A 22,568-nucleotide genomic window follows, 5' to 3' on the forward strand; every position below is an offset into this window, starting at 1 on the left:
TCAGAGGCTACAAACCACTGCCCATCTCAAATTTTATACTTCTTCGTAGGTGTGGATCACTAAGTGCCTCTTACCTAAGCAGTGGCTGGGAGAAGTATAACATTTCAGATGGACAGCAGTTTGCTGCATCTGAAATCTTCTCTATTGGAGCCACCTGTGTGGTGCAGAGGTAGAACTTTTGCCTCGCGCTCGTGGGGTCGAAAGTTTGAGTCTTCAAGTGCCCAAGTGAATGAAATGTTTATTTCTACTATACAGCAGTGAATTGACAATTTACAACATGTACATATTTAACAATCATCATTTATGTGAATCATAATAGCTTATATAACTTGAAGAGGGGTGATTGTGTCCATATAGCAAACATAGCTGGAGGTCTGTCATTGTCAGGTGACTGGGGGTTATGTATGGTTAGTAATGGTGGTTCTGGGCTCTCACTCAATTGTTCTAATTTGTTCTCCAGTCACTTAGTATAAAGTTACAATGAGGATGTCTCAAAGTTCAGGGATTCACGAGTGATAAATTAATACAGTAGCATCTAAAAAATCTGAAGCACATCATTTGAGATTTGTGTGAAATCTGAATTTCCCCCAGCACCAGAATGCCCCTTTTTTTGGGTTATCACCAAATTTTCCACATTTTTCAGATGACTGTGCTTTGATAGATAGCCCAGTCGATAGAGCATCGGCCTCACATGCGTCAGGTCCATAGTTCGAGCTCCATACAGCCCAGGTGAATGGAATTTTCCCACTCTCTATGGTATAATTTCACAATGTGAATTTAATTTCAATCTATCATATTATGAACAATTACCAGGAAAACCTGTATGTAAAAAGACTTCACCACATTTCACTATTCCTTCCCATGCCTCGGCCTTAAAACCACCTTTCCAGGGTGAACAAAACACTACACAACCTCAAAATGAAAGCGAGGCATAGAATTTTGTTATAAATACATTCAATGGCTTTTGCAAGGCTCGAACCGTTTCTCCCAGTATTGCATTGATCTCAGTGTTCAAAGTAAACAGATAATCCTGGATAACCCACTACATATCCGTGTGCAGGGCATGCTCTCGTCAGGGCTTGCGCAGGGATGGTAGGCAGGAGTCAATTAAGAGGTTTACAGCAGATGCTCACCCTTTGTAAGTGTCCTTGCATTGTGAGTGGAGTTTTGAACTCTCAATACCTCTCAGCAAGTCATGAGCCTGTAAATGATACTGTATATTCAAGCTCATCATAGGTAAATATGCTTCCTTTAACTTGCGAGGGATAGGAAAAGGTCATCGGCATTAACACTTTGCCTCACATTAGCTGTTTTTTCCAGGGAAGGTTGGGAGGTAGGTAGGTGTTTATCAATGCAAGTATTCTTGTCACTGCTATTTAAAAAAAAAAGGAGAAATAAAGGAATGTAAATTCATTGTCTAGTGAATTTTCATAGCCCACAATTAATTCATACTATCTTTTTGATGATGATAACTTTAGGTAACCTAACCATGCAATTTGTCAGGTACATTACAATAAGTTTTGAAATGCAGGAAACTTCAACACTTTTATGACAATAACTGTGCCTGCAACGTATGAGGCTGGATGTTAGGTTATGTGCCATAAGGTATCCTCTGCTTGCCTTTTATCTTTACAACAATCATTTAACACAATGTATGCTGACCTGGGACTGTGCTGTCAACTGAAGCGATATAGCCTGTGAATTTAGTTTATCAGCTAGGAGTAAGTCCCTCAGTCCACGCATCTTTGCTGATGCCAGTCTTACGGGTGGCCAACGGTGCATCATCTCGCTTGGATCAATGTCCTGAAATATAAAATCATCAATACAATACACATACTCAAATATTACATCAAATAGTATATGGCCGCAGTTATCAAGAACTCAAGATTTTACCTGAAGTTGCACAAATTTGTGTAGGTGGTAAAGATGATAATTTGACTAGTTGTTACTCAGGAGGAAGTTGTTAAACAAATAGAATAATTGAAAGCTCGACAAAATTCTCAGGGCCAAAATTAGTATTTACTAGGATTCTCTAAACCCTCTATGAGAATGAATCCCAAACATTCCAGGGAATAGAACCCTGACAGTGCATGGGCAGAGCTAAGGGGCATACAGCGAAGAAAACCTTGTGTACCTGCAGCTCCAAGTGTCCTTATACTCTAGGCTCACACAGTACGTTTGTGCTGTGTAGGCCTAGTAGGCCTAAAAGAACTCTATGACTGATGACACCAAGTAGTTTGGCACTATATCAGCATTGTAGCTTCAGGAAGCCAAAAGGGGCTTCAGAAAAGAAAAACCCAGAAGAGAAGTGTTGGCAGCCCCCCCCCCCTCTGGTACTGGTGTGTAGGCCATGATGTACTTAGCCTATCTGGACCTGGTTGCAAATCTAGAGTAAATTTTTAAGAAAGGGTACAGATCACGTGTGTTGAACTATTAGACAATTAGCTTAATGTGAAAAAAAAAACAGCGTTGAATGTAATGAAATGCCATTTTCTGGGTGAGACCCGTAGGCTCCCCGGAGCTATCCAGGCTGATATGGATATATTAGATTTTTGGCATCGGTCAACGTGCATGGAGTTCTAGGCCTACTGGGGACCACGAGCCAGAACCTGGCCCATCAGCTAGAACCAGTGTCACATCAGCCAAGAAAGTCTGGGGCTTCCCCTTCCCCCTCCTGGGGAAGGGGAGGGGAGAGGGGGGGGGGGTGATTGCGCAACCAGGGAAGCGGCAAAGTGATGACGTACTGGTAATACTAGTTTGCGTGTTTTCATTTGGGGAGTTCTGTCTCGTTCGGCTCTTTTTAGCAATGTTTTCACCAGAATGGGTTTGTTTGAGGGCACTTACTTTTCTGGGTGCCTGACCCGGTCGATGGCAGACATAGAATGCTTCCAATCACACTGAGGTTTCTATAAGCCATTGCTCCTTGTGCCTCTCTGAGGGGGCCAGATTCTGGCTCATGATCCCCGGTAGGCCTAGAACTCCATGCACATTGACTGATGCCAGAAATCTAATATATCCATATCAGCCTGGATAGCTCCCGGGAGCCAACGGGGCACCCCCAGAAAAAGACAATCGTGAAAAAAAAGATTGCTTAAATCGATGAATGCAATAGCCAGTCCTGAAACACACATAAATGATTCACATGTTATGAATAAGGGCTTCTTGTGTTTACCAAATTTACTCTCAATTCTTTCCAGCATGTTTAAAACAGTCCATAATGGAAAGGATTATGACATGATATATCGTGACTTCAGCCGTCTTTGATTGCCGCCTCCAAATGACTCATTAGAAAGATAGCGGTGCATGTTATTGGGGAAGTTATCCTCATCTGGATTTAGAATACGGTTATTTCAAATGAAACAAAGTATTAGCAGAAATGAAGTCAAGTCCAAGTGGTAGACCGTTGCTAATGTATCACTTGATTACCAGGTACTGTATATGAATGTTTTAAACAAAAGACTGAACACCATCATTAGCAAATTTATAGATGATACAGAAATAAGGCAGGAAATAAATTCATAAGATGACAAAGTCATTACAGAATAATTTAATAGGCATTTAAAATATAAGATTAGCAGATGTCATTTAATCTGACAAATGTAAGGTTCTGAGCCAAGGCTCAGAACCTTAAGAGTTACCTTACCTTACCTCACTTAGAGTATAAGAGTTACCAGATATAAGCTGGACAATGTTGAAATTAGCAAATCTGAAGGCAAAAAAACAAAAAAATATCTGAGAGTAATGGTTAGCAGGAACCTTAAGTCAGAAAATCAATGCAAATATTTAAAACAAGGCAAATGCAATACTGAAATTCACATCTAGAAATACTAGCAATGAGACATCTAAGGTTGTTCAGGTATTTTACTTGGCATTGTTAGGCCCTGTTTAGATAATGCAGTTATGATCATCGCATTATAGAATGTATAGGAATTCACTTGAGCGTGTACAGAGAAAAATGACAATTAATTTCAGGACTTAAGAAACCTTTCATATCACAAAATTAAAAATCTCAATTTATGCTCTCAAGAAACATAAAGAATATGTATACAAATGAAGTATACAAACAGATGAAAAGGTATAACAAGAGATATTAATGGGATGCTAAATATATCAACAACAATGACAGACTAGTTACCAACCTCCTCTGTAATATTAATGCAGTCAGTTGCCATGTTTCCATTCTGGTCTTGCGAAGTCCTGGCTTCTGCTGCAGACTTTTCCAAAATTGGAGGTTCTTGTACGTCACTGATATCTGCTGATAACAAGGAAACATTTGGATGTCTAAGCATGGGAAGTTCTTCATACGAGATTACGATTATGAATACCATAATAATAATAATATAAGGAGGGGCGTTAAAAGCTCATTTTGTTGTACAAAGGAGTCATTTTGCAAAAGTAATTAAAACAAAAGGCAGAGCTCATATAGAGTAGCAGGTCAAACCATATATATTTGGACAATTCTTGCAAGAAGTTATCACAAGTTGATATGGGAGTTACCGGTGTCAGACCACTCCTTGCTGACACTACCAGAGAAACAGCATCTAGAGCAACATGTCAACCTTAGATATGAAGCCTTGTACTTCATGCTGGTCTCAGCCAGAGAGCAAGCCATGCAATATATACAAACATCAGTATCGTTTGGCAGTCACTTTGATCTGGTCTTGGTTATCAAGCTAAATAAAGATTTCCGTAAGCAGTAAGTATGGCATCAAAATTGATCTGCATGAAGCATGGACAGTATTTAATATGCAGCATAGCACATCAATGAGACAATTTAGTTAAGTAAATATGGGTTATGGAAAGTGCAAGTTATTCCATAAACTCTAGGTTTATTTACACTACTTACAATATAGCAAAAATTTGCTGATGATAAGTATTTCCCTGTGGAATACCAAGGTTCAGCAAATGAATTTGACTTATCATGAGGGAACCTTGTCAATTTATTGCTGAACCTGTATCTACAACTCACAGGGACTGGGAACCTGACACTTTCAACATGCTATTTCCAGTAATAAACTCATCAACTCATGGGAAACTATGGGGGTATCCTTCAAAGACACTTGGAATCCAGTAATACATCAATAAGTGCATGCACTTGTATGTTGTCAGTATATGTATGTATATATGTATGTGTACATACATACATTTTATTTATAGAGGGCAACAAAGTAGGGGCAATTAGGTTACTTACCAGTAAAGACACAATCGCACCAAGAAATACCGCTACTGCCGACTCACAGAGAGAAGCACCTTCCCAGAGTACCATGGGAACCCACTGCTCGGGACACACATGTCCCAGACCTGGGACCTCTATTCCCCCAAACATCAGAGGTATACAAAGCCATCATGTCATTTTTGCCAGGCTCAGCAGGGGGGATACACTGGAGTACAACCTCAGCACCTCAAGGAAATGGCAAACCCAGTTCTCTGCGAACTTGCAGACACATTACTGTCAGAGGTCACGAAGTTTGTCAACAACTGCTTCTCTGGGTTGATTCCAGACACAATTAAACCCTTCTTCTTCGGAGCATCCTTTTGTGTCCTTAAGAAGAAGGATGATGGAGTCAGACCCATTGCCATGGGGTAACACACTTCGGTGCCTTGTTGCCAGGGCAGCCGTCACAAAAATCCGCACGGAAGCTGCAACGATGCTTCGACTTCATCAACTAGGTTTTGGTGTCCCCCATGGCAGTGAAGAAGTAGCTCATGTAGCACAAGCCTATATTAAACACCTCCCAGAAAATAAGGCATTTGCTGTGGATGGTACGCCAGGCTTTTGGAGTTTAGATGCATTTACGCCTCTAGAGAATTCTATTGCGAACACAATGATACCAAAATGAAAGACCTAAGACGAGAATTAAGGTGACCAAAGTGAAAAGAATGTACACATTTTATTGCTCTTGTGCAATCCCGGGGTAACTCGCTCTCACTTTCTCTGTTTGCTGCGAGTGGTAAGCCGGGCTTTTGGAGTTTATGTGCATTTATGCCTCTAGATAATTCTATTGCGAGCACATTGATAGCAAATTGATAAACCTATCACAAGAATTGAGGTGACAAAGTTGAAGAGAGTATACACTTCTCAGTATTACCGCGCTCTCTAATGAAAGGCCTGGAGCTCTCTACTAGGTAACAGCGGCCTGCTTTCATCACGTCGGCGGGTGGAGCGCTCTACGGTTTTTGACATTATATACATATACTTCTGTTGGGAATTCTATTGCGAACACATTGATACCAAAATGAAAGACCTAGGACCAGAATTGAGGTGACCAAAGTGTAAAGATTGAACACATTTTATTGCTCTTGCGCGATCCTGGGTAACTAGCTCTCACTTTCTCTGTTTGCTGTGGGTGGTAAGCCGCGCTTTTGGAGTTTATATGCATTTACGCCTCTAGATAATTCTATTGCAAACACATTGATACCAAATTTAATATCTTAGGACGAGAATTGGGGGTGACAAAGTTGAAAAGAGTATACACTTTTCAGAATTATCACACTCTCCTCTCGCCCTTACGGGGAACGCCAATCCCCACCTTAGGTAGTGCGGTGTTCGCGGGCACAAAGCGCGAAAGTGTTAAGCAAGACTTTAAAAATGTTTTCAACCAGGTAAAAGAGGATGTGGCACTGGAAGCAGTTCGAACAAACTTTCCTTGTCTACTCCCCTTCGTTTCAGCAGGATACAGTAGGGAATCGACAATGTTGTTTGGGGAACAGGTGAATGGAAGGTGTCCATTAGGGAGACCCACTTGCCCCTTTCTTTTTCTGCATGGCTGCTAAAGAGGTCACAAGCAGGTTGACCAGCGAACTCAACATCTGGTTCCTGGATGATGGCACCCTGGCAGGGACACAGGGGTCCCTTCTAGGGAATCTACAACTGGTGAAATCTAAGGGAGAGGAATTAGGACTCACCCTAAATCCACCAAAGTGCAAAATCATCTCGTCTAGCCGACCAATCATAGATGCAGTAAGAACTGTTTTGCCAGGAGCCCAAGTGATTGCTCTCACCAACAGTGTGCTGCTAGGGCCACCTCTGGGCTCAACTGCCATTGAGGTAATCCTCAAAGAAAAGCTGAACAATCTAAAAAGGCTGGAGGAAAGAATAGGGAGCTTTGGATGCTCACGATGCTTTGAACCTTCCAACAAGGTGCCTGGATTTGCCTAAGCTTACCTATTTCCTAAGGTGTGCTCCCTCCTTCGACAGTCCAATTTTAAGAGTAGTGTATATGATGCACTCCTAAAATCAATAACCATGAAAGTGTTAAACCTCTTCCTGAAAGATGACCAATGGGACCAAGCAATGCTCCAGGTTAGACTCGGGGTATAGGTAAACGCAAAGTGACACAGCATTGCCGGCATTCTTTTCCTTGACCAGTGCTACCGGTGAATTAGTGAATGAGATAATACCAGAGTACCTAAGAGACTCCATTGGGATTTATGATCCCAGATTCACAGACAGAGCTGGCCAGCGAGATATCTTGCCAACTCTCAACCTTGACAAACTTTTCCAAACGACTGCAATCAGGCCAAATGGGATAATCCCATATGGAAGAATATTGCCACAGCATTGCTGGAGGAAGCTTCTGGGAAAGACAAAGCATGCCTCCTAGCTGTGCAAGCTCCCCATGCCAGGGACTTCCTGTTGGCTATCCATAATTCTGCCTTGGGCACCTGCCTGGACCATCAGGCCCTAAGTATTGCCCTGTGCTTAACAGCCCCTATCTTCACTGAACACTGGTGCATCTGCGGCTATGCGTTGGCAGACCAATACGGCAGCCATGGTCTCATCTGTCATAAGTCACAGGGAAAGATTGCCAGACATGAAGCAGTTGATGACATTATCAAGAGAAGATTAGCTACAGCTGGGTGTTCAGCACAAAGGGAACTTCAGTTGTGCAGACCTGACAACAGTCACAAATGCCCAGATGGAATCACCCTGCAGCCATGGATGATGGTAAATAGGTTGTGTGGGCTACATGTGTGCATCTACATTGGCTGATACCTATCTACTTCACAGTAGAGATGAGGGAGGTGAGGCGGCTACCTTCAGGGAGACCCAGAAAACTAATAAGTACAGGGACCTAGAACATTGTTATAGGTTCATACCTATAGGCTCTGAGACCCTGGGCACCTGAGGTAAATAAATGTGCATTTAAGTTCCTAAAGGAGGTGGGTAAGGACTCATTAGGCAAACTTAAAGACTCAGGAGTGGCCAGTTTTCTGTTCCAGTGCCTCAGTGTCGTGATACAGAGGAAATGCTTGCTGTATCTTGGACATGCCCCAACCACCTCCGAAGAGCTGGATGAAGTCTTCGGACAGTGATTATTATGTGTGTGTGTGTTTTCTGTAAATATAACAATGTAATAAAATTAACATAAAAAAAGAATAGGGGTGGTTGGAGAAGAAAATATTAAGGTGTTCAGTGAGAATCCACAAGGTCTTCTCTGAATACTCTTTATTTTATTTTCCGATGCAATGGATGGATATGTTTTATTTATATATTTATATATATATATATATATATATATATATATATATATATATATATATATATATATATATATATATATATATATATATATATATATATATTTATATATTTATATATATATATATATATATATATATATATATATATATATATATATATATTTATATTTTATTTGTGTATACTGGCAGCAGGTTTTCATTTATACATGTTTCACTGAATATAACTGCATATTCTGTATTGATTATTTTCTTGTTTAGGGCTTCTATCCCTCTGACTAGTGCAATTGCATTGTGGTTTAATTGGAATAGTATTTCTCCAAAAGACATCTTTGTCCAAGGTAAAGAAATATAAATAAATAACTGTAGAATGTATTACACTTATTATAAATTTACACAATGTTTCGAACCTACATCGTTCATTCTCAAATAATGGGAAAGTACAGGGCATATTGGATTTATACCATTAGGGAGGTCAGGTGCAGACAAATACAAATAGGCGAAGAGAAAGGCGTAAAAGTGTTAAGAATAGGGCGAAAAAAGGGTATGAAGCACATACAGACTATTCAGGTGTAGTGGGCGTGGCATGTTGAGCAGTGTCTTCTATGTTGGCATCATCACGTTCCAGTCTTGTTCTTACTCTCATGGTGGATAGAGTGAATAATTCTGTAATTTGGGTATTTATTGTGGGTGTTCTATTTTTATGTGGCTTGCTTCAAGAATTTGTAATATTCTTACATCTTGGGTTTTGTTTATTATACAAGTGTTTTTTATTCAACATTTCTGTAAGTGTAATATATTCTACAATTATTTATTCATTTTTCTTCACCTCGAACGAAGATGACTTTTGGAGAAATCCTCTTCAAATTAAACCAAAATGCAAAAGCACAAGTCAGAGGGATAGCACTGTCCACTCAACCATCAGGCCCCATAAATTTATATGTATATAAGTATGCATATATGTATGTATGTAGGTATTTATGTATGAATGCATGCATGTGTAACTGCAAGGTGCCCCCTGCCACCTAGAGATAACTAATAATAATGATTACATAACACTGATACCCTAGCAATGTAGTTTACCTGTGGAATCTGGATCTATGCAGGATATCTTGACATGTGACCTGACATGGGCCTCAAACTTGGCAATTGTATTGAAGAGTGCCTTAGCCCAGCCAATGTGCAGCACAGGAGTGGCTGAGCCTTCCTCCCACTCACAAATGCCATCATAGAACTCTAACAAGTACCCAAAACACTCCGGGTCCTTTAGTATAGATCTAGCCGAGATCCCAGAGCTGACAACCCTCATAATATGTGGGATTAATTCATTTGCAATTTCCAAAAACTCCTTGTAGATTTCTTCATCGTCTCTTGAATAATTATAACTGAAACAGAGCACACACCACTTTTAGCGAGATGATTTTTGCATTGTATACTGTATATCCATTTCCCTCTTTATATTATGACTATTATATATAACTTTCTATATAATGATTTCTATATATCAAGGTATTTTGCTGTAAAGATGTATATTATATATATGAAGTTAAACAGGTTACACAGTGAAATCACAATGACATGACAAATCTGCTAAGAAACGTTTAGAGGCAAATCCGTAGTGGGTTCAGGCAGACACCAGGTTGTATAATTTTAAGCATATGGTCCATGGGTTAATGCACGCGTCTGGGATGACCCAGGATGCTGGTTCCACCCCATCAATCTGCTTCAAAGATTTTATCACTAAACAGCTTGTAAACTTTGTTATTATTTACTCTGCCAGAGAAATCTAAAAGCAATATTTCACCTTTTTATGCAGGGAAAAGATATGTTAGCCTCACCTAGAGAAGTTAACATGGCAAAATAACAATCAAATTGTAATGTAGTGTTGTCAATTACAGCATTTCAACGATAGAAACTTACTTTCTGATAACGGAGGCAGCTCTGGCCCAATACTTGAGTGCCTGTTTATACAGCTTGTTTCTATAACAATATCCCCCCAGATAGGTGTATGGGTAGACGTGTTGGTTCTGGTAATAGCGCACTGCACTCGTGATAGCTTCTTCGTACATTTTGGTGGCTGGACATCGACCTTTTGTTGGCATCATCTCCTCCAGGTCACCTAAATTGTCTTTAGATAACAAAATAAATTAATGTTGTATACACTTTTTATGAGCTGCAACTGGCACAAATTTACTAAAGGCTTTCTGGTTCAAAACAAGTTAGCATACTTATAACTTTTTAAATGATGATTTTAAGTTTGTATTCTTCTGGTAAATCCCTCAAAACAAGGGTTTTGGCTCATCATTAATTAATGATAAAACTGGAATAAACCAAAATTGTTAAAAGCATGATTAAGACATCCAAAACCACTACAGTGAAGGGAACTAACATTCATTATCATTACCACACTTCCCACTCATGGTGTGGAGGGAAAATGGGCATAAGCCTTGAGAAAAAGACAAGTATGTAATACAACTCAAGCCAGCAAGGCACCACATCAAGTATGGCTGAAAACAATCAATGAGTATAGCTTATCTGAGCACTATATACTCCTTAGGATTTTTGTGATTTTTATCATAATGTAATTTTTTCAAAATTTGATCAATGTTCTTGTTTTATGTTAATTAAGAATTATGTGGTAAAAGTGCTCCCTTCATCGCCCCCACCCAATCCCCCCACACACACACTCAAAGACACTGCTCTCTGACACTCAGCACTTTCCTGGCCGGCCCTCTCAATCTTTGTCTCTGGCTAGCCCACAACCTGTGCCTGCTCCACAACACCATTCACCGATATCTATCAACTCCTCTTGACCACTATTTGCCTCTAAATCTTGGTATTTGTCTCTTTCTATCAACTTCTTACCTAACTGATCGCTTCATCCATCTCTCATTTGTAACCTACACCAGTAAAAACAGGCAAGACAGAAATTCTCTAAGAATTCAAGGGACAGTCAGTGTCCAAGATATGATATACCAATATGGATGGAGTTACAAACAAAGGCACAATAAATAATAGAAAGGGCTAGTGAAAATAGCCCTGATATGATCACAACAGTAGAAACCAAGGTAAATTATATGAGCTCAGATGCAATATTTCCAGGGGAATATATCAAATAATAAGGAAAGAAAGAAAACAATAGGTGGAATGGCACCCCCGATAAAAAATAAAGTGGAAGTTTGAGGAACTTGAAGACGGGAATGCAAATGGAGCACTCGCTGTACGAACATAAGTGTGTCGAGGGGAGCACTCACTGTGTACATATAAACCACTGTTGTATCAAGAAGAATAACCTATTGTAATCGTGTTAAGTGACCTAACCAAAACATAGCTCAATAAAGACCACTCAAACAAATTTGGACACTTTCTAAAATTGCATGGGGGCCTTCTCTTCTGATAATCATCTTGTTGAACTAGGAGTACTTTATATTTTAATATATTATATATATTTCCTCATGTATCCAACTTTTGTCGAGCATCATCAGCCAATAAACTTACTACAAAAGCATGGGAACACCAAACCTACAGGGGTCTCAGTACAAAGCACTACAGCTCCTTATAGGGGCCCTGCTATAATCCATCTCATTTCATCATATATATCTATGAGACTCACCAATAGCCATGGGGTATTTGGCAAGGTGACCCGCATCATACAGCATCCAGAGGAGTGCCTGTTGTAGCAGCATCACTTCTTCCGAGTCTGTTGTGGCGTTGATGCCAGGGTTCATATTGGACACTATTGTGGCTACCTGTTGCAAGCCCATTAATACATCAACTTTGGTCAGACAAAGTAATCAATCATTATAAAGAACCCTCATAACTGCCGCTTATTACCTAACTTCATATTAAGTTATGTAAAACACACTGATAGCTTGATACAAATTGAAGATGAATCAGCATAGTTAATGAACACACCAATACAAAAAAAAACATTGAATGTAATGAAACACCATTTTTTGGGCGAGTACTGGAGGCTTCCTGGAGCTTACTGGGCTGAAACGTATGTATTAGACTGTGGAATCAGTCCTTCGATTGGAGTTCTTACCTACTGGGGACCACGAGCCAGAACCTGGCCCCCTCAGAGAGGGACAGGCAGCAATGACCTATAGAAACCCCTAAGTAGTTGGGAGCATTCCGAGTCTGCCATCGATCTGGTTAGGCACCCAGAAAAGTAGACTTTGAAAATTCTAAAGAAAATAAGAAAGACTTTGCTACCAAAAACCAAACTATCATGCAAAATGCCTCAATCGAAAAACAAACTAACAAGCACGACGTCACAACCGCCACCGCGCCACTGTCTGTGCAGCTCCCCCCTCCCCAGGAGGGGAAAGGGGGAGCCCCAGGCCCCTGTGCCGGCCATCCAACCCCAGTTAAGAGGCTGAATATCCAAAACCACGAAAACCGCTGACAGAAGGTGGGGAAGTTGCCGGGGAGCCACCGGGACTCGCCATAAAATGGCGTTTCGTTACATTCAACGCTGGTTTTCTGAGAAGAGCCCCTCCAGCTCCCCAGAGCTACCAAACCAAAGACAAGTAAAAGAGGGACTTACCCAGGAGGCGGCCACCACTCGCATCTCAACTCGAAGTCGAGGCAACTGGCTGCAATCTGCGACCCAAAGCGACACATGCTCGACTGGGGCCAGGAACATTAACGAGGTAATAGGCTACCAGGACCCTGTTCGACAGCCAAAATCCTTGCGCCCGAATGTCAGCCCAAGACATGTTACCAAAAACGGCAGCTAAAGCAGCAAACTTGCAAACGTCATGGCGTAAGGATAGGAAAGAAGGAAAACTGGATCTATCCACAGCACGTCACTGGTCACTGATGCTGTGGCGCGCAAGTAACAGCGAAGAGCTGCAACCGGACACAGCATATGATGCACCATTGGCCTAACCAACCAAGCTTCAATGACCCCAAGGACTCCTCTGGAATGCTGCCGTCTCGCTCTTCGCCAGAAAAGGAGGAGACGGCTGCAAACGAACAAAACTACCACTAGGACCAAAAGAGCCAAAACCCCTGTGCCGGAGGAGAGCATGAAGCTCCTCGACCCGACCCCCAGAAGCCAAAGCCAACAGGAAAATAAAGAGAGCCTTGGAAAAAAATCTGAACCAAAGGGGCTACCACAAATCGAGAAGATAAAAAAAGAAAGCACCCGGTCCAAGGACCAGGATGGCTCTGAGCCGGCCTGAGGTGAAACAACGCACGAGACAGCTTGCGAAACGGAGCGGAAGTAACATCCACACCGAACGCAAGCTGGAGAGGGCCCACCAGTGCCCCCCATGATACGAGGCAACGGTATTCGGCATAAGATGACGGTCTTGAAACAGCCAAGAGAAAAACAGCACAACCCAAACCAAAACCGAATACATCCTACGAAGAAACAAAAAGTGACAAAAGGACCGCCAGTTAACTTTATACTGCCGCCGAGACAAAGCACGCAGGAGGGACACCATCAACGAAGGCAACCTGATCACATACAGGTGGTGATAAACCCGCATCAGAAAGACCAGACACGGAGATTGGAGAAGATCGAATCAGCCATTCACCAGACAGGCCCGATCTGTTAATAGAGGCACAGCTGCAGAAAAGACCCCAGGTTCGGACATCGAGCAAGCAGCGCCTGAAACCAAGGCGAGGCCAGCCACCAAGGCGCCGACAGGACTATTCTCCCTTGTAAGTCTCCAACCGAGCCAGAACCCAAAGCAACAGCCTGACTGGGGGCAAGAGGTACAGGTAACCCCCACCTCGACCAGTCCTGCCGATAGGCATCGACTCCAAAGTCTTTGCAGTCGGGGAAGGGTGCCACACATACCTGGAGACGCCTCTACCACACCGAAGAGGTTCACCTCCGGGCGCCTGCATGTCCTGCAGAGCCAATTGAAAGAGTCGGCGTCGACCGTCCATTCCGTGGACAGGGGGAATGAATACTTACCTTTCGGCACTTACCTTTCTGGGTGCTTGTCATGGTCGATGGCAGATATAGAATGCTCAAAATCCCATGCGCATTTCTATAGGCCACTGCTCCTCGTGCCTCTCTGAGAGGGGCCAGGTTCTAGCCGTGGTCCCCGGTAGGCCTAGAACTCTACTCACACTGACTGATGCCAAAGTCTAATGATATACATATCAGCCTGGATAGCTCGGGGAAGCCAAAGGGGCTCCCCCCAGAAAAAGGACAGTCTGCCAACCAGGAAGACTCTGGTACCTTGTAATGTACTCAAGGAGGAAAAGTATAACTGAACTCAAAAGAGGAAGGGTCCATTACTGAGGCAAAATCCAGGTCACGCAAGAGGTATGCCAAAATGGCCTCCCGCACCTCCTTAGGCAGGAAGCAGAACGCCAAAAACCTCTGGAAAGAAGGGACTGAAGAACCCAAGGGAACTCAGGAAAAAGTAGCAGAACCCATATCAAACTTATTCAGGGAGGGAGAGGATAAGAACCCCCCATCCCCCTGCAACAAGTCGCATGCTGAGGGTACCAACACCCAGGCAGGATCAAACAGGGCCCAAGCCCTACAGGCCAACTCCTCCCCAGCCCAGGTATCCTCCACACCAGGACCCGGGGCAGAGCCATCCTCCAACAACCCGTTCTCGCAAATTCGTACAGTATAGTCAATATTGACTTATTAAATACGTGCATAGGTGATATACTAAACATAATAGATACCCTTAAAAAGATTCATAGAAAACACCGACCTTACCTAACCTTGTTAGTATGTTAAGATAAGCAACTTATTGCTTCGTAATTACAATTGTTACTTAACCTATACCTATAATAGGTTGAGTAACAATTGTAATTACGAAGCTATAAGATGCTTATCTTAACATACTAACAAGGTTAGGTAAGGTCGGTGTTTTCTATGAATCTTTTTAAGGGTATCTATTATGTTTAGTATGTCACCTATGCACTTATTTAATAAGTCAATATTGACTTTACGAATTTGCGAGGACGGGTTGCCTCCAAACCCCCTGCCTCCGAAAAAAGACAGAGTCCACCGGAAAATTTGGAAAGAAGGGTGCCCACTGGTCAGACCCAAAAGCCCCGACTAGAGGAGAAGGCTCAAATGCCTTTTTCGCCGAACCGGATGGGGCAGCTCCCGAAACTGCCCGTCTCTCACCATCATCTAAACCCTGCCCCAACTTTGAAACCCTTAGACATTTGTGAGCCGGCAGGAGGGGGGTAGGGAGGGAGAGCAGGAGGAACAGCACCAGGGAGAGGATAAGGGAACAAGGACGAAACCAAAGTCAAAGCGACTAACGCTCCCAAGTCCGGGTCCCTATAACACAAGCGGGGCAGCCTCGGGGCATCGACCCTAGTGCGTTGCAGCAACCTAAACCCTGCATGCAACGCCGCAGCCGCTTGCACCTGAAGATCATTATCAGTGGACTGGGTGAACTGGAGCACCTGCAAGAAACACCACTCCCCGGATTCCCGGTCAAAGGTGTCATCGACCCAACAGGCAACATGACTGAGGCAAAGATGGTGAATGTCACCCTGAGACAAGGGAACAGAGCAACCTTCGAGCTCGCATAAAGCGAGATGGGGCCCAGAGGACACATCTATCGGACCAAAGAGCCTCGATAGGGTTCTTCCGGGGCCCTTAGGTTGACTACTAAGGGAAGCCCAGGCAAGATACTGCTAATCGGTTGGCCCAAACTACCGAGAGAACAACTAAAGCTGGACCTCTGCAACGTGTACAATCACGGGGACTTTGTGGGGGACCACCAGAATATCAGAGGGTGGACAATAAGCAAGGAGCAGACCCCCACCAGGCAACAAACAAAAAGAAAAAGAAAACCCCACAAAAGCACAACATCCCCCAGGAGGAACAAAACTGGCCGCTATGAAAATGCAAGACAAGCTGCACAGTACCTTGCGCTCCTACCAGCGACGATACTACCTCCTACCAAGGGTCAAACAGTGGCTACGAAAACCCTAGCTGACCCCAAGGGTGGGTACTCTCCGAGCAGCAAAAGATCCCTATGGAGGTAGTCCCCAAACGACTTGTGGAAGATAACCCCAAGCCACAAAGGCAGTACAGAGCACCTAGGGAAGAAGGCCCTAAGCGCATGCAGCCCCAGTACTTCGAGAATTACTCCTAGCTTGCACACCACAACACAGCAGAACACCGCCGCCAGGGCACTGCACAGAGACAGGAGCCAGAGTCGAATGACCGCCACGAAACACATCAGCCCCAGAACTGGGGTTCAATGGCTGGCACAGTGGTCTGGAGTTTACCCCTCCCCCCTCTCTGGGAGGGGGAAGAGGGAGCTGCACAGAGAGCAGAGTGGTGGCAATTGTGACGTCATGCTTGTTAACTTGTTTTTCGACTGAGGAGTTCTGCTTGATAGTTCGGCTTTCAGTTACAAATTTTTAACCAGGTGGAGTTTGTTTTGAGACGCCTACCTTTCTGGGTGCTTAACTCAGTCGATGGCAGACATGGAATGTTGCCAACCACACAGGGGTTTTATAGGCCGTTGCTCCTCGTGCCTCTCTGAGGGGACCAGGTTCTGGCTCGTGGTCCCCGATAAGCAAGAACTCCAATTGAAAGACTGATGCCACGGTCTAATACATGCATATCAGCTTGGTAAGCTCCGGGGTGCCAGAGGGGCTCTCCCCAGAAAATCTTTTTAAAACAGTCACTTAAACATTTTTTTTATTCTTTTGCAAGCCATGGGAGTCCATACCCATGCTGACTTAACAATATATAGATATGTATTATCTAAAGTCATCTATTTACAAATTGCTAACATAAAAATCATAACCAAAAAAGTTTGTTTCATTTATAGCCATCACAAACTAGTTACTGGAATAAACAAACATTCTTGTTGTAAGTTTTGATCCTATTTTCAGGGTGACAGCCTCAAATATTAAGTACATCATCCTTACTATTTTAGTTTCCAGGCAGACAATGATGGTTAATAAACACCAAGCGAGGAAGAAAGAACCACAGCACTGCTACCATGCCTCCCTGTCCAATGGGGTGCAGAGCAAATACTATAACAGCAAAAATCTTGAGGCTATTTTGGGCGAGGGCCTCGTGAACAGTCGTTAGCTTAGGAAACACCACAACTGACATATTAGCAAGCACTAAGCTGCAGCTCATATAATGGGTTAACATGCAGTATTAGCCTAATACCACTTGCTCACTAGCTTATCAGTCTACTCCATAATCTCTTGCATTTTTACTTGTTTCACAAGCAAAACTTTTGACAGAAACAATGTGACAGAGTGAGAGAGAGTGTAACTGTGTGTGTGTGTGAGAGAGAGAAAGAGAGAGAGAGAGTGCAAGTCTGTGTGTGTAATTATCTACGTGTAACTACCTAAATGCAGTTACAGGATGAGAGATGCTCATGGTGTTCTGTCTTCGCGGTACTCTGTCATATAACGTTTTGAAAATGCTGACAGTTTTGGCCACCAGCTTCTCACGTAACTTGTTCCAACCATTTACCACTCTGTTTGCAAAAGTGATCTTCCCAATGTTTTTTCGGTAGCTTTGTTTTCTTAGTATGAACCCATGTCCTGTGTGTGCGTGTAATTACCTTAGTGTAGTTACAGCATGAAAGCTATGCTCGTGGTGTTCCATCTTCCTAACACTCATTGTCATATAACCTATCCTTGCATTTCTCCTTTACTTTTCCTCTCTGAATCTCTTTGCTGCCTCCCTTTCTTACTTAGACATGTCTGGTGTAATAAACACTGCATGGTACTTTTCCTCATTTCTTAAGTACAGTATCTCTTCTCTACCAATATATACTTAACTGGATTGCTGTTCATAAAAATAATTTTCAGTGGTAAATTTCTTCCTCTCTGAAACCTATCTTCAACTCCTGCTTGTACATTTCATGACTTGGGTACTTTTTACAACCTCTAACACTGTTTCCTTAATTATCTTCTTTCTATCTGAACCCTTTGCTGCCTCACCAAAGGTTTTATCTGGTCTTAGTCCCTAAATCTTTATTTAATTCTTTCCTCTATTAACTTACTCGCTTCCTTTGTTCCCTTTGCTTTCTCTCCCACCATTTCTATTCTGTCCTGAATTTACCTGAATTTATCTTAGGGCCACTCCTTAACGAGGACAGGAAGCCAGTGTCTTGTCAAAAGTCCCCCCCATTTACCCTAATGATCTTTTCCAGTTGTATTTTGAAACCCAACAGTTTTCGCATTTATGGCTTCGGCGGGTAGGCAGTTCCATGGGTTTATAACACTATGGGTGAAAAAGCACTTTCTGTTCTCAGTCCTACATTGTGGTTTTGTTGAGCTTGAAACCATTGCCCCTCGTTCGTGTTACATCTGACCTTTTGAAGAAATTGTCCAGATCAACATCTTTCAAATTGCTCAGTATTTTCAAAGTTTTGATGAGATTCGCCCTATCATGCTTGGTTTGCAGTGTTGTTAGCCCAATGGCCCTCAACCGTTCCTGATACAAGAAATGACTTAGCTCTGGATAGATTTGTGTTGCCCAGTGTTGCACCTTCTCCAGAGCAGATGTGTCCTTCTGAAGATAAAAACTCCAAGCCTGGATGAGTTGTACTATGCTAATGACCTTCTCTTCCTCCTCATTCATGTGTTCCTCTAATTCCATAAATCTCTTCCATACAGTTAGGTTGATATCCTTTGGCCACTCCATATCTATCCTATTCATCCCTCATAGCTGTTTTTATGAAACTCCAGCAACACAGCAGTTACACTAGCTGAGTACGGCTTGCATTAATTACATAATGACTCGCCCTCCCATGATGCTGATAGGTGTTGTGATAACCCCTCGTCAATGTTGCTGTACAAGGGCAGATGATGTGGTGGTGAGTGCATCCTCTTGCTCGACTGGTGAGGTCGTGGTTAGTGGTTAGGTCAACCCACCTCCTCTGGTCATTCACAATGTGTGACAACTTTCTTTCAAATACACTATTTCTGCTTTGTTTCTTTGAACTTTTTATGATTTCTGTCAGTTTGCCAGATATTCATTCACTCGTATACACTTTACCACTATGATAATAACCGTTTATCTTTCCCAAATTAATAGAAAACTCTGGAGCTTCCCCAGCCCTCAACCCCCCTCCACAGCCTGCAAGCCAAATCTCAACACAAACACCACGTGCGTGCATGTGTGCACGTGTTTTTGTGTGTAATTACCGCAGTGTAGTTACAGGATGAGAGCTACGCTCGTTGTGTGTCCCGTCTTCCCAGTACTGTGTCGTATGACACACTAATGGTTTTGGCCTCCACCACCCTCTCACTTAGCTTGTTCCAACCGTCTACTACTCTGTTTACAAAATAAAACTTTCTGATATTTTTTCGGCACCTTTGTTTCCTTAGCATGATCTGTGTCCTCTTGTTCGTGAAGTTGCTGGTTTTTAAGAATTCCTCGTTGTCAATTGGGTTGATTCCTGTTAGTATTTTTTAAATGGTGGTTATATCACCTCTATTTCTTCCATCTTCTAGTTTTGGCATGTTTAACGCCTCTAGTCTCTCCTCGTAACTCTTGTTTTGCAATTCCAGAAGCTGTTTTGTAGCATGATTCTCACCTTTTCCAGTTTATTTATGTGCTTCTCGAGATTTGGGCGCCATACAACTGCTGCATATTCTAATTTTGGTCTCACAAAAGTCATGAACAGTTTCTGTTCATGACTTTTGTGGGAAAACCTACCTCGGCGTAATAAAGTGCAGCATGCGTACAATGAGTGCACCCTACCAGCCAAGATGCTCCAACTTGGGGAAAGAAAGAAGCCAAAAACCCCCAACTTTCCCCAAGGTGAGGCGCCACAAGCAAGGAGGACCTCTAAAGGAATGTCACCCGAACACCCCAAGGAAGATGGTCCTGGCAGCACCTGGGAGTGCACAGGGAAGGCAATCCTGAGCACATGCAGCTCCAAGTGCTCTCAACTCCTGGCACATGCAACACACAAGTGAAAAGAACAGCCACAAAGGCAAAACACCTTAATAAAGTGCACTGGGGGTCAGAGCGACAAAGAGGACACCTGACACACACTACCATAGAGAAAAATTGAGGGTTGAGCAGCTGTTTGACCTATAGCTGTGTTTTTCCTCCCTCCAAATGAGGAGAATGGTGGGGCGCATGAATTGACACCCATTTTCATGAAATTTCGATCATTTGTTTACATTGTTGGGGAGAGTGCTATAGCCGTTTCTGGATGTTGTGCTCTTGGTTAAAGAAAGCAGTGGTTTGTTTTGTTTCACTGACTTGCTGGGTGTCTTCCTTGGTGGTGATGTTAACTTAATATATAAATGCCACCACTCCCTGCATCTCTGAGAGGGGGGACCAGGTTCCATCTCTTGGTTCCCAGTAGGCCATAGAACTCCTCAACTGATGGGATATATTAGTATAACACTGTCAGAGATGTCCAAGAAACCAGAGATGCTTCAGGAAACCACAAGGAGCTCCCCCAAGAAAAGAGCTGTCAACCCCCTAAGATGAATCCAGAACCTCATAACATAATCAAAATGGCAATGCTGATCAGAACCCAAAGCAGAGTCCATCTTGGAAGCATGGCCCAAATTCTGCAGGTGTTGGTCCCTCACCCAGCATTGGTCCCTGCTGCCAAACCTCTTCACAAGCATCTGAAAGGGAAACTCAGGACGAGGAACTTCCAGAAAGACAAATCTACAGGACTGAATGGCAAATAACCCCTGAAGGAAGTCATAGAAATCTCATATCTATCAAGAGAATTAGAAAAACCCCTCTTCAGTAAGCATACAACCCCACTCGAAAAGAACAAAATACCAGAAGGAATCAAAAGATATCTAAAGGCTTAATTGAGGCTCACTCCAAAACCCCAGTAGCCTGCCATAAAAGCTCCAGGGCAGAGCCAAATCTTTATGCAATGCTTACAAGTAGGAAAACTTCATTATTTTGGCAGGACTTTAGGACTCGACTGCCTCCTCACTCGAGCAAGGGAATTGGAACAGAATCAGGAGGGGTACCACATCTTCTGGGGACAAAAGAGAAGAGGCCAGAGCCGAGCTGGAGATCACCAAAATCTCCAATTCCAGGTCCCTAAACATCATGCAGGGCAATTCTGAGGTACTCAACCGAGCACAAAACTGTGCTCAAGCTCAGCCAAACTGAGCTTGTAAAGAGGCAGCTGTCTGATATACTTCAATTGCAAAAGCAGAAACAGATAGGATAAGAAACTGTGGGGAACAAACCCCACAGGAATCAGGGTTGTAAATATTGCTGACCCAACAGGCAGCATGGCAGAGGCAGAAAGAATAAGTGTCGCCACACAGCAAAGGGGACAAACACCCTACCAACTCGTAATTGGTGAGAGTGGGCTCAACGGGCCTTCCTTTAGGCATAACTCACCTCGTCAGAGACTCACATGGGAATACTAGGGTCGGTTTGGCCGGTAATAAGCCAAACAGCTACTTCCAGGCACTGGGGATGCCTGTGCTTGGAAGCACAGGTTTCCTTAAAGTGCTTGGAGGCTGAAAGAATGAAAACAAAAAACAATCCAATGGACTAGGACTGCAAATGGTGACCTCACCGTGCCCTACAAACAAAGCATTTGAGTATCAAGTGCACCCTGAAACAACCGACTTGAATGGCACCAACCATGGCCCTAAACAGAGAATTCAAGAGACCCCTGAAATACTTGAGTTAAGGAACTCCACTTCAGTTGCCAGGCATTGAAAAAGCAACCTCCTACACACATCTGAGAAGGCACCCTATCAGTGCAAGGGCAACGCTAAACGAACACCCAGGGAAGAAACCTTTACATACATGCATGCAGTTCAAAGTGCAAAATGTCCACACAACACCTGATAGAAAACACTCATGAAACAAATACAATATTGGAACAATAACAAGGAAATGGCCCCCACAGGACAAGTCCTAGAGTTGCCAGCACTTAGCTCAAGAGCACAGGACCCACCGCACGAGATGGTGACTTTTGGAGAACTAGCAGTTTCTAGGCTTTGAGTCTTTTGAACCCTGCAACTGTCTGTAAAGCTTTGCTGACTTTCTAGATGTTTTCCAGGTGAAATGGTGGCATGTCATTTGTTCTCTGTGTCTCTGAGAATAGGGCCAGGTTCTGGTTCTGGTCCCCCGTAGGCCAAACTGAACTCCTGTG

General features: G+C 43.0%; 1 protein-coding gene across 4 annotated transcripts in view; it reads right to left on the minus strand.

The window, feature by feature from the left end:
- Mnn1 (menin 1) overlaps nt 1-22,568 on the minus strand; it is a 53,573-nt gene that overhangs the window by 16,341 nt on the left and 14,664 nt on the right. For 3 of the 4 annotated variants that reach the window (XR_011229353.1, XR_011229352.1, XM_045743792.2), the window contains exons 4-8: nt 12,095-12,230; nt 10,402-10,609; nt 9,565-9,866; nt 4,140-4,255; nt 1,663-1,803 (exon numbers count right to left, since the gene is read on the minus strand). Coding sequence is in view for 2 of the 4 variants with exons in the window: in XM_045743792.2 (XP_045599748.1) it covers nt 1,663-1,803; nt 4,140-4,255; nt 9,565-9,866; nt 10,402-10,609; nt 12,095-12,230 (903 nt within the window). In the remaining 2 variants the exon portion in view is untranslated. The remainder of the gene's footprint in view (nt 1-1,662; nt 1,804-4,139; nt 4,256-9,564; nt 9,867-10,401; nt 10,610-12,094; nt 12,231-22,568) is intronic. The other variant, XM_045743810.2, reaches the window with a different exon arrangement.

Source organism: Procambarus clarkii, chromosome 22 (assembly GCF_040958095.1).
Source record: "Procambarus clarkii isolate CNS0578487 chromosome 22, FALCON_Pclarkii_2.0, whole genome shotgun sequence".
Lineage (NCBI taxonomy): Eukaryota > Metazoa > Arthropoda > Malacostraca > Decapoda > Cambaridae > Procambarus > Procambarus clarkii.